A 13088-nucleotide genomic window follows, 5' to 3' on the forward strand; every position below is an offset into this window, starting at 1 on the left:
GTTCTTTCCTAACCTTAATACCATGATTCTTTGAGTCTCTTTTTTACAGATTTGGAAACTGAGTCTTAGGAAGATTGCGTGACTTATCTGGAGTTACATACTAAGCTGGTGCATGACGTCCACGTTCAGAGATATCTCCCTCCACTGAATATGCTGGTTTTCACTCCTTCACTTAAAAAATAATGTATTGGGCACCTACCACAAGCCCAAAGGAGTATAATAAACATATACTGACAATTATTTATTGAATACATCCTATTTAATATTGTGTCACTGAATCCTCATCACAAGCCTATGATGAACCCCCTTCCCATTTTACAGATGGGAATGAGGCAGAGCAAGGTTAAAATAAAAAACAAACAAAAAACAGGGTCTGTCCTCATAGGGATTACAGTCTACTAAAGAGGATATAGGACAGTCAAACAAATAATTAAATATATAATTACAAATTGTTCTTGGAGTCGGACTGCCCTTGGAGCCCGAGTGCCCACCCTCTCCCTCAAATCAAGGTCTCAGGTAGCCCTGGCAATGGGTCTTCCTGCCAGTAGTAAAGATGGCGCTGAGACCACGAGCGCATTTTCACACACCCCCATTACCCACAATGCAGCGGGGATAGGGGAGGCTCAGTTTCTGCCAGGAGCTAATATGGCTTCCATAGTTACACCGTTCTCTCTCTTCAACTAATCAGTGACCTTACTTTCCCAGACCAGACTGTGGAGCAGGAGCTAAGACTCCTTTTACCCTCTGCTGACCGCTGCTACAGGAGCGGTTGAAGCTAGGCGACCACCTTGCGGAGTTAAACTCCGTAACCTGGGAGCACCACTTCCGCTGACGTCATTACGGCGACACGTGGATCCAAGATGGCGACGGCGATGGTGAGTGAAGGAGACTCCGGGAGCGGGAGCTGGAGCGGGGCCCTCCGGGGTATCCCAGGATCTTCCAGCACCCCATGCCTGACCCTGAGCCACCTCCGGGACCCCTGACTCAGGCCTGAGGGCTGCCTCTGACTGGGCTGGTCTCCCCCGAGATCCACCTCCCCGGTCCTGCCCCTGCACTCAGGCTTGTCAAGGCCTCAAGTTTTGGGGGAGGCGCCGTTTTGGAGAGAGACCTTGGCTCCTACCTTCGCCGGTTCCCATTCTCCTTTTGGTCTCCGCCCACTGTGAGCCCCATTTTCCAGTTTTCACCTCCCAGTCCTGACCCCTCTGAAGACCCTCGCCCCCGTTATTCTCATCCTTGCTCCTCCCCGTCACGTCCAGACCCTGCTCTCCCCGCCTCCCCACCATCCTAACCAGTCCGCGGATGTGACCTCCCCTCTGACCACCCTCCCAGCCCAAGCGCTGCCTCAGATCCTTTGCAGAGCCCTGTCCTCACTTACACTCATAGCTGTCCCCATCCCGCACTCCTCTTGACTGCCGCTACCCCAGAGCTTGCCCTCACTTACCCCACCCCCATCTTTCATCCCTAGACGCTTCCCTGCGCCTCCTGTCTTCTCTCAGTCAACTCCCTGCCCCTCTTCTAGGGGCCTTTTACCCTGTTGGTTCTCAAACTTTACTGTGCGAAAGAATCTCGGGCTGTGCAGGAGGAGGCGTGCTAAAAATGCAGTTTCCTGAGCAGCCCCACTCCCAAAGATTCTAATTCCATAGGGCCAGGTGATGCCCAGAAATCTGCCCTTTTATAAGCACTCCAGTGATTATGGTGGAGGTGGTCTGCGAACTACGTTTTGAAAAACACTAATAGCACCACCTCACTGCTGTCCTTCCCCTTCCCTAACATGGCCACACAGCTCGTTAGGGATGAAGGCTCATTATGATGAAGCTATATGTTGGGATGAAGTCTGTGTGGATGAGGGTGGAGGTAAAAGAGCCATGCTTGGAAGTTGGGTCAGAGCTTGCGGGCTCCTGATGCAGAACCCTGGAAGTAAATCTTTGAAGGACTGGCCCTTCTTCCAAAAGTTTAGTTCAAATTCTGATCGTCAAGAGACCAAAACTAAAATTGAAGTCACTTAGTTCAGAATGATTTGCTGGATCTTCCTGCTTACTGCTTCGTCAGCAGATAATTTCATCCTGGGAGTGAATGACAAGGAAGGCTCAGAGAAAAGGAAATGACATTTGATTTTAGCAAAGGAAGATTCTGGCTTAAATAATTTGGTGTTGGTTTTCTCCAAACAGGTATATATTATTGACTAGTAGCAGTTTTCCCTCCTTCTCTTAGCTGACTGAGAACTTATCTTTTGTTTAATGAGGGATTCCTTATTTAGAACTTCAGAGGTCACGTAAAAAGATTTCATGACCTTACCTGGTTTCTGTGGTTTCAGACTTCAGGCTGAACCATGAATGGAGCAAATCCTCAAAGTAGTATATTGAAACTTGTATATATATATATGTATGTATATATATTCTGGTGCACATTCAGAACAAAGATGGTGTAAGAACTTAACAGGAAATCACACCCTCTCTTGCTATAAGGAAAACATTGAATAAAGTGAATAAAGTGGTATTTACAGCACTGCACTGGGAAATCCCTGCCTTGGTCAGAGATTTTTAAGAGGTTATAAGTTAGCCATACATATATGTGGTACACATCTATTTAGTCAACAAGTATTTGAGTACCGATTCTGTTCCATGAACTAGGGGTGTAGCTGTGAATTAGAGGGTCAAGGTCCCTACACTTGTGGAGCCTTTCTAGTTTGAGGAGACAGGCAGTGAACAAGTAAATACATAAACAAAATAATGTCACCAGTAAATGCTGTGAGGACAGCAAAATGAAGTGATAGTGATTGGGGTGACTAGATGACACAACTACTTTGGATTGAGTGGCCAGAAAGAAGTCTCAGAGGAGGTGACTTGAGTTGAAACATAATTAACAAGAAGGAACCAGCCATTCAAAGAATATTCCAAGCAAAGGAAATGGCAAGTGTAAGGGGCCGAGGTGGGAGGGAGCTTGGTGGTTTTGAGGAACACACAGAAGGCTGGAGGAGCCAAGCATGGTGAGGGTTGGGGTAGGAGAGAATGATACAAGATGAAACTGGAGGGAAGCAAGAGCAACTGTTTTGAAAAGCATGCCTGGAATTGGGATGGACTGCAGTCTACATTTTGTTGACGGTCAATTGCATTTTGAAATAGAGTGTTGTATTAGGCTGCTTCCCCTTCCCATCCCCTTGAGGACAGTACTTGAAGGGAGCCAGCTTGTTCTCAGTTGGCACAGAGGCTGTGGAAAGGAGTTTGGATTTTAGTCTAAGCACAGTGGAAAGGACGGAGATTTTGCCCAGCACAGTGACTCAACCTGTAATCCCAGCATTCTGGGAGACCAAAACAGGGAGATCGCTTGAGCTCAGGAGTTTGAGACCGGCTTGGACAACATGGCAAAACCCTATCTCTACAAAAAAAAAATACAAAAGGAAAAAATTAGCTGGGCTTGGTGGTGTGCACCTGTAGTACTAGCTACTTCGGGGGCTGAGGTGGGAGGATCACTTGAACCTGGGAGGTCAGTACCAAGGATACAGTGAGCCCTGATCACAGCACTGCACTCCAGCTTTGGCAACAGAGCGAGACCCTGTCTTAAGAAACGACAACAGGCCGGGAGCAGTGGCTCACGCCTGTGATCTCAGCACTTTGGGAGGCTGAAGCAGGCGAATCACTTGAGGCCAGGAGTTCGACACCAGCCTGGCCGACATGGTGAAACCCTGTCTACTAAAAATACAAAAATTAGCCGGGTGTGGTGGCACGCACCTGTAATCCCAGCTACTCGGGAGGCTGAGGCACGAGAATCGCTTGAACTCAGGAGGTGGAGGCTACAGTGAGCCAAGATCGTGTCACTGCACTCCAGCCTGGGCGACAAGAGTGAGACCCTGTCTCGCAAAAACAAAACAAAACAAAAACCACCACCAACAAAACCCTGAAAGTACGGTGATTTAGCATTTGTTGTGCCATCTGGGAGTATTGTACTGAAAAAGTAACTGATTTAAAGAAACTGAATATGTAATGTATGCAGTGACACGCAGAGGCCAGTTTAAAGGGTGCATATGGAGAAACTTCGTATCTGGTGCAATAGTGAAAAGGTGTGGAAGCAAATTTATTATGGGGGTATGTGAGTAAGGGGCAAAGTGGAGTCACAGGGTTGAGTTTGATCTGTGTCAGCACTTCATTACACGGAAGTCAGAATAGTCCCCACTCCCTCATACACACCCTCATTTCATAACCATTGGTGGGGGGTGAGGGGTGCGGTAGATCTACTTTGGAGTGTATGGGTCACTGACATGAGTCATACAGACAAAGAGGAACTGAACTAGTGGATTCAGTGGCCGTGGGAACAGCCGGGTTTTTGGTTTGTCCTTTGTTTTGAAAGTTAGGGTTGTGGGTGCAAGTGCAGTGGCATGTGAGCCTTTCCATTTCTCTCCTTGGTGAATGGCTCTTCTTCCCCAAGCGTTGGGCTGCCGTCTCCCAGAACGACGTTAGTATAGAGGGTGTTTCCTGAACCTGCAGGGCAAGACTTCTCCCTCCATGAAAGATAGCTGGTATAAACTGAAGTTCTCTTTGATTTTCCTGTCTTCTTCCATCCTTAGATTTCGACTACTCTGTGAAGTTACAGGATACAGTGTTAATCTAGCTAGGTCTGAACTGAGAGGTGGGCTCATGTCTCACTCTTTATGGAAAACGGTTCTTGGGAATATTATTTCACTGAAACTTGGCAAATGTCCATTGAGTACATTTCTAGATGTCTCAGGAGTCTAGAAACTTCAGTTTGGAGAATAAAACTCTGTACTTCTCTCACATCATTGTTCATACTGTTTTGGTTTTTATTATAATCTTTTTTATGGATATAATTCATATGCCATAAAATTCACCCCTTTAAAGTATATAATTTAGTGGGTTTTAGTGTTTTCATAGGTTGTGCATACACTAAATGTGATGGTTATCACCATTGTGTAATTCAGAACATTTCATCACCCCCAAAAGAGAGTCACTCCCTACTCTTCCCTCCCCACAGCCCTAGGCAACTACTAATTTACCTTCTGACCCTATGGATTTGCCTATTATGGACATTTCATACAAAGATAATTATATAATATGTGATCTTTTGTGTCTGGCTTCTTAGCATAATGTTTTCAAAGTTTGTTCATGTTGTATCATGTATCAGTAGTGCCGCATCCCTTTTTATGGCTGAATCTTCCCTTGTATGGATGTACCACAGCTTGTTTATCATTCATCAGTTGATGAACATTGGGATTGTTTTCACTCTTTGGCTGTTAGGTATAATGCTGCTGTGAACACTCAGGTGTAAGTTCTTGTGTGAACATAACGTTCAGTTTCCTTGGGCGTATAGGGGTGTAATTGCTGCATCAGTTCACACTGTTTTGCGGTTACTTGGGTTTGATCCAGTCCAGAAACAGAGGAATGGAATAAATGACATCAAGATTCCTTTGTGCTAATGGAGCCAATGCCAGTAGTCCCTCCAGCCCCAGTCAAAGGCCCAGAAACTGGTTTTGTTTGTTTTTTATTATTATTTGAGACAGGATCTCACTCTGTCATCCAGGCTGGAGTGCAGTGGCACGATCATAGTTCACTGCAGTCTCCGCCTCCTGGGCTCAGGCGATCATCCTGCCTTAGCCTCCTGAGTAGCTGGGACTACAGGCACGCACCACATCCAGCTAATTTTTTAATTTTATTTTTCCTAGAGACGGGGTCTTGCTATGTTGCCCAGGCTAGCCTTGCACTCTCCTGGCCTCAAGCAGTCCTCCCGTCTTGACCTCCCAAAGTGCTGGGATTTCAGGCGTGAGTCACTGTGCCAGGCTAAAGCTGTTTTTAATTAATGGTGGAATGTGGTGCTAATCAGGTTGGATCATAGAGTCCTGGAACAGAAGGCCGGGAGCCTGAGCTGTGCCATCAGTCTTGTGTAAAGGAAGTGGCTGTCTCCTGTGGACCCCGTGTACAGGAGGACATGAGCTGACTGAAGAAGGAACACTGGAGCAGGAGCCAGCAGCCTGGGCTTGGTCCCAGCGCTGCCATTGATGCATTGTGTGGCCTGGGGCAAATGACTTTGGCTTTGTTAGTCTGTTTTCCACATATGACATGTGTGGAATTAAGGTTTGGACTTGATGATTTCCAAATTCCAAGTTGAAAATTTTGTAGTTTGGAATACTTGCATTTAAGGTGAGTTTTGCTAATATGCCTATAAAATCAGACTTACCTTGTTTTTTCCATGATGATGGTCCCTGTGATCTTTCCAAGCTGTTGTGTTGGTTGTGCTGTCTGTCTTATCAGCCAGGTTTCCCCACCTGGCTCATGTTCTGCAGGAGCTGCTGTGTCCTTGGAACCAAGGTGCTGACATCGGGCCTTGGTTAAATGTGTTTCTCCGAGGGGTCCCTTTAAAGGAATGCCCTTAACCCCCCTCAGGAAGTACAGAGGAGGTTGGGATCACATTAAGTTGCCTCTTGGGTTCTGTTTTACAACTTGGACAAACGTCTCTCTTTGATCTTGGCATTAAAGAAGCAGGTCACAGAATGTTGAAGGTTGAGTTTTGATCTCTGGGCACTGGCAAGAAGGTGGGAAGAACCCAGGATGAGGAGAGCCATCTGGCCACAGATGAATAATAGGAGCCATCTACCACCTCCAAGCCTGCTTTGATCCCTGAACCGTTTGCTGACACTAGAGTTTCCCAAATGGGGTATGGATGGGGACACCCAGGACTTCTCAGTTCCATCTCATTCCTTTTCATTGCTTCCTTCTCTCCCTTCCTAACATGGTTTCTCACCTATGCCTGATGCATTAAACCGACAGACCTTCCAGGGTTTGAAATCCTGGTCTTACGCTTGGTCCGAGAATATGGGCTAGCCTCCCAGCTGTGACACTGTGATTACTTTTGTGACTTTGGACTGGTTGGTTATATGATTTTGGGAAAACTGTTTGCCCTTTTAAGCCTCAATTACCTTATATTAAAAATTTTTTATTGTGGTAATAACAAAATCTACCACTTTAAGCTTTTTTTATTTTTATTTTTTTTGAGACAGAGGCTCACTCTGTTGCCCAGGCTGGAGTGCAATGGTGCGATCTCAGCTCACTGCAACCTCCGTCTCCTGGGTTTGAGCAATTCTCTTGCCTCAGCCTCCCAAGTAGCTGGGATCACAAGCATGCACCACCACGCCTGGCTAATTTTTGTATTTTTTGTAGAGAGAGGGTTTCACCATGTTGGCCAGGCTGGTCTCGAACTCTTGACCTTGGGTGATCCACCTGCCTCAGCCTTCCAAAGTGCTGGGATTACAGGCATGAGACACCATGACTGGCCCACTTTAAGCGTTTTTAAGTGTGCAGTTCAGTGGCATTAAGTACATTCACACGTATACAGCTGTTAGCACCATCCGTCTCCAGAACTTTTTAATCTTCTCATTTTTGAAACAAGGATGATATTCTCAAGGGGTTGTTGTGATGATTAAATGAACTATGAGATGAAAGTGCTAGCGCAAAGAGGACGCTCTGTAATTTTACTCCAAGGTTTGAAGTCTTCCTGAGGTGAGCTATCTAAGCCTACTGCTTGGGCTAGCTGAGAGTTCTTTTATAAATACCCAAGGTGGAGACAGGAGAGCAGTACATTTCTGCACTTTCTGGCGTCAAGGTTGAAGTCTGGTTGCCTGTTGCTTTGTGAGGGTGGTTGTTAGTTTCACCTGGACTTCTGCAGCCTGCTGTACATTTTTCCTACCCCCAAATTACAGCTTTGAGTCTTTCATGTGTCTCTGTTCAACAGCTACTCTGTTTCTGTGGACTCTGAAATAAAGGCTACATTTTCAGTTTCCTGTGGCTAATTTGTTTTTTGTTGGTTTGTTTTTTTTCTTGCTTTGTGAGTTCTTTAGTTCCCTGGGCCTGCTTAGTAAGTAGTCTCTAGCTGTCATTAGCCTTCATTCACATGTGGTTGGATTTTTGGTACGCTTTAACTGACTGGGTAATTGACTTCAGTTAACTGTTGGCAAACTGTGCCTAAAGCCTTTTTCTTTTTTTTTTTTTTTCTCTCTTTTTCCTTTTTCTGTCTTTTTTTTTTTTTTTTTTTAATTGCTTAATCTGAGGGAGCAGTTACTGACATGGTCTCAAAATGGTGATTGTCGCCAGGAACAGTGGCTCACACCTGTAATCCCAGCACTTTGGGAAATGCCGAGGGCGGGGTGGGTCACTTGAGGTCAGGAGCTCAAGACCAGCCTGGCCAACATGGCGAAACCCCGTCTCTACAAAAATACAAAAAATTTGCTGGGTCTGGTGGCAGGCACCTGTCATCCCAGCTACTCAGGATGCTGAGGTAGGAGAATCACTTGAACCCAGGAGGTGGAAGTTGCAGTGAGCCAAGATCGTACCACTGCACTCCAGCCTGGGCAACAGAGTTAGACTCTGTCTCAAAAAAGAAAAAAAGTGACTGTCTTTTAGAAAGTAAAAGAATCTAGTCTATTTTTAAGGAAAATGCTGCTTTTACGGTAGGAAAGGCGTGGAACAGGAACCAAAAAGGCTGTTCAGATTGACCAGATGTATTGCTGCTAGTTGATGCTATTTATGGGAAAGGAGATTGCAAGGCAGAGGACTCCAGAAAAGGTTAACTTCTGGTTACAGAGAAATGCGAGTGAATGAAATAATTTTTAGTTCTCAGAAAAACTTCCTGTTTTCTTTGGAAAATGTTAGTTGTTCACACCTTTCAAACTGGGTGGGGTGAATTTGGAGTAGTTTGGGGTACTTTTGAGTCCTAGCAGCCCTTCATTAGACAGCTATTTGGGGGAGATATTTCTGAGTGCCCAACCCACCCCACCCCCAAGAATAAAACAGATGGGGAGGGAAAGACCTTGATTCTTGGTTCTCTTGAGCTTTATAACATTCCAGGTCACCTGTATCTTTGCCAGTGATGGCGTGTTAGATTACAGCACAAAAGGCTTCTAGATTGCCATCACCTTATTGCTTGATATGCAGCCTTTGCGGTCTCATGACTTGCAAACCAAGTAGCAAAAGCAAAATGATGTTGAATGGGCTGGTTCACATCTCTTAGGACTCCTCGCATGGCTCTGAACACGCAGAAGATGATTTACTAAATATTTAATTGACTTTTCAGACTGAACCTCACATGGGAGTTAATGAGGCGATCAATTAAAAATTAAGGCCGGGTGCGTTGGCTCAAGCCTGTAATCCCGGCACTTTGGGAGGCCAAGACCGGCGGATCACGAGGTCAGGAGATCGAGACCATCGTGGCTAACACGGTGAAACCCCGTCTCTACTAAAAAATACAAAAAACTAGCCGGGCGAGGTGGCAGGCACCTGTAGTCCCAGCTACTCGGGAGACTGAGGCAGGAGAATGGCGTAAACCTGGGAGGCAGAGCTTGCAGTGAGCTGAGATCCGGCCACTGCACTCCAGCCTGGGCAACAGAGTGACACTCCGTCTCAAAAAAAAAAAAAAAAAAAAATTAAAAGAAGATTTAAAGGAATTTCCTAAGAAGCAGGTACTTTGCTACTTCCTTGCAGAAAAGAACAGCAGGCCAAACATCCTCTTATCAGGCTATCAGGAGTATAGAAGGTGATGAAGTCATAGAATCACAAAAAGTTGGAACAGTATCCAGGGGTTTTTACCAGAGACCGATGAACTTCTAGTCCTTGATTCTCTGTGTATTGGAATATTTTTTCCGAGAGCAGTATCTGTAGCTTTGGTAAGTTTCTCAGAGGGATTTGTGACACCCTCCCCAAGATTAAAAATTGCTAAGCTGTCTGCTTACCCACAAACCTGGTGCCAGAACCCCCCCCTGCAGCCCACTTTCTGCACATCTTCTGTGGAACTCATCCAGGTATTTTCAGAGGCAACCCATTGCCTTCGCTTCTTAAAATATAAATGAATATTTGTCTTTATTTTTAATTTTTTAAGTTTTTTAGAGACAGGGTCTCACCCTGTCACCCAAGTTGGAATGCAGTGGTGGAATCATAGCTCACTCTAACTGCAGCCGTCGGACTCCTAGGCTCAGGTAATCCTCCCACATAATTACAGACGTTAGCTACTATGCTCAGCCTAAATGTATTTATTTCATTTTATTTATTTATTTTTTTTGAGACAAGGTCACACTCTTGCTCAAGCTGGAAGGCAGTGGTGTGATTTCTGCTCACTGCAACGTCCACCTCCCAGGCTCAAATGATCCTCCCACCTCTGCCTCCGGAGTAGCTGTGACTACAGGCAAGCACCACCATTCCTCATTAATTTTTTGTATTCTTTGTAGAGACGAGGTTTTGCTCAGGCTGGTCTCAAACTCCTGGGCTGAAGCGATCCACCTGCCTCGGCCTCACAAAGTGCTGAGATTACAGTCGTGAGCTACTGTGCCCGTAAATGTATTTATTTTGAGTAAGAGTGATCCATGTACGTGGAAAAATGTATTAAAAAGCTATAAAAGTATCAAAACATTATGTTGTGTGCCTACCATAAATATACTCAATTTTTATTTGTCAATCTTTAAAAAGCTATAAAATAGATCAGGCGCAGTGGCTCACACCTGTAATCCCAGCACTTTGGGAGACTGTGTTGCTCATAAAGGAATACCCGAGGCTGAGTAATTTATAAAGAAAAGAGGTTTATTTGGCCAGATGTGGTGGCTCATGCTTGTAATCTCAGCACTTTTGCAAGCTGAGGCAGGTGGATCGCTTGAGCCTAGGAGTTCAAGACCATCCTGGGCAAGATGGTGATACCCAGTCTCTATTAAAAATACAAAAATTAGGGCTGGGCGTGGTGGCTCATGCCTGTAATCCCAGCACTTTGGGAGGCCGAGGCAGGCAGATTCTCGAGGGTGTGTGGTGGTACCTCCCTGTGATTTTGGTTTGCATTTCCCTATTGACAAATGATATTACATATCTTTTATGGTTATTAGTCATTCATATATCTTCTTTGGTGAATTTCTGTACAAATCTCTTGTCCATTTTTAAATTGGATTGTCATTTTCTTATTAAGTTTTAAGTCTTGTTTGTATATTCTGGATATAAGTTCCTTATCAGATACGTGATTTGCAGAGAATTTTCCTCTAGTCTCTGGCCCATCTTTTCATTTTCTTAGTGGTATCTTTGAAAGTGTAAAAGTTTTTAGTTTTTTATGAAATTTAATTTAATTTTTTTTAATGGATTCTGGTTTTGGTGTTGTATCTAAGACATCTTTGCCTAACCCAAGATCACAATGATTTCTTATTTTTCCATCTAGAGGTTTTTTAGTTTTAGCTTTTTTGTTTAGTTCTGTGATCCGTTTTAACTTAATTTTTGTGTGTATGTTTTAAGGTTCCATGTGCATATGGCTACCCAGTGGTCCAAGCACTATGTTTTGAAAAGACTTATTGTTTCTCTATTGAATTTGCCTTGTCAACTTTGTTGAAAATCAATTTACTATAAATGTAAAGATTTATTTCTAGGCTTTTATGTTCCACTGATCTTTATGCATATTCTTGCCACACTGTCTTGATATTGTAGCTTTATAATATGTTTAGAAATTATGTAGTATAAGTCCTCCAATTATGTTTTTAAAGTTGTTTTAGATGTTCTGGATCCTTTGTATTTCCATATAAATGTTAGAATCAGCTTATCAGTTTCTACAGAAAAACCTGCTGGAATTTTGATAAGGATTGCAGTGAATCTGTAGATAAATTTGGGGAGAACTGACATGCTGACAATATTGAGTCTTCTAGTCCGTGAACATGGAATATCTCCCCAGTTATCTTTGTTCATTTCTCAGCAATTTCAGAATTTTCAATATACAAGTCCTTTTAAAAATATATATTCCTAAATATTTTATTCTTTTTATACTAAGTGGAGCTTTTATTTTTTGTAGTCTGATCTTGCTCAACTTGTTTATTAGTTCTAGTAGTTGCTTTGTGTATTCCTTAGGATTTTCTAGATACACAATCATGTGATCCGTAACTAAAAGCACTTTTTGCTTATTTCTTTTAATTTTTTCCCGTATGCTTCTTCAGGGATGCCCTTAATTATTAATGTATTTGCTTTAGTGCAGTGGCTTATAGTATAGTGTTGAATGGAAATGACAAGAGTCAGCATCCTTGCCTTGTTCCTGATCTTAGGGGAAATAATTCAGTTTTTCACTACTGGCTGTGGATTTTTCATAGCTACCCTTTATCTGATTGAGGAAGTTCCCTTCTAGTCCTAATTTGTTAAGAGTTTTAATGATGAATATGTTGGATTTTGTCAACGGCTTTTTCTGCATCCATTATGATGATCATATGGTTTTTGTCCTTTATTCTGTTTATCTGGTGTGTTATATTAATTGATTTTCAAATATTAAGCCAACATAGGATAAACACCATTTGGTCGTGATGTATTAACGTAGATTCAATTTTCTAATGTTTTGTTAAGAATTTTTTCAGGCCCCGTGCAGCGGCTCACACCTGTAATCCCAGCACTTTGGGAGGCCAAGGTGGGTGGATCACGAGGTCAGGAGATCGAAACCATCCTGGCTAACACGGTGAAACCCCGTCTCTACCAAAAATACAAAAAAAATTAGCCGGGCGTGGTGGCGGGCGCCTGTAGTCCGAACTACTTGGGAGGCTGAGGCAGGAGAATGGCATGAACCCGGGAGGCGGAGCTTGCAGTGAGCCGAGATTGTGCCACTGCACTCCAGCCTGGGTGACAGAGAGAGACTCTGTCTCAAAAAAAAAAAAAAGGCCAGGCGCAGTGGCTCACGCTTGTAATCCCAGAACTTTGGGAGGCCGAGACGGGAGGATCACGAGGTCAGGAGATCGAGACCATCCTGGCTAACACGATGAAACCCTGTTTCTACTAAAAAATACAAAAAACTAGCCGGGCGAGGTGGTGGGCGCCTGTAGTCCCAGCTACTAGGGAGGCTGAGGCAGGAGAATGGCGTAAACCCTGCAGTGAGCTGAGATCCGGCCATTGCACTCCAGCCTGGGCGACAGAGCGACACGCCGTCTCAAAAAAAAAAAAAAAAAAGAATTTTTTCATCTGTTCATCATCATCATGAACACACAGGATAGTTGTCTGTAGTTTCCTTTTCCTTTTCTTGTGATGTCTTCGCCTGGCTTTGGTACATGGTTTTTTAAAAATTTATTTAGACAAGTGAAAAAAGGCTATACATAA

At 44.0% G+C, this 13088-nt stretch overlaps 1 protein-coding gene across 7 annotated transcripts in view; it reads left to right on the forward strand.

The window, feature by feature from the left end:
* The first annotated feature begins 833 nt into the window (after nucleotides 1–833).
* Nucleotides 834–13088, forward strand: part of TM9SF4 (transmembrane 9 superfamily member 4) — a 56478-nt gene continuing 44223 nt past the window's right edge. For 5 of the 7 annotated variants that reach the window (XR_013398703.1, XR_013398704.1, XM_077948653.1 and 2 more), the window contains exon 1: nucleotides 834–875. Coding sequence is in view for 2 of the 7 variants with exons in the window: in XM_077948653.1 (XP_077804779.1) it covers nucleotides 861–875 (15 nt within the window). In the remaining 5 variants the exon portion in view is untranslated. 7 annotated transcript variants of the gene reach the window in all.

The sequence above is a fragment of the Macaca mulatta genome, chromosome 10 (assembly GCF_049350105.2).
Source record: "Macaca mulatta isolate MMU2019108-1 chromosome 10, T2T-MMU8v2.0, whole genome shotgun sequence".
Classification (NCBI taxonomy): domain Eukaryota; kingdom Metazoa; phylum Chordata; class Mammalia; order Primates; family Cercopithecidae; genus Macaca; species Macaca mulatta.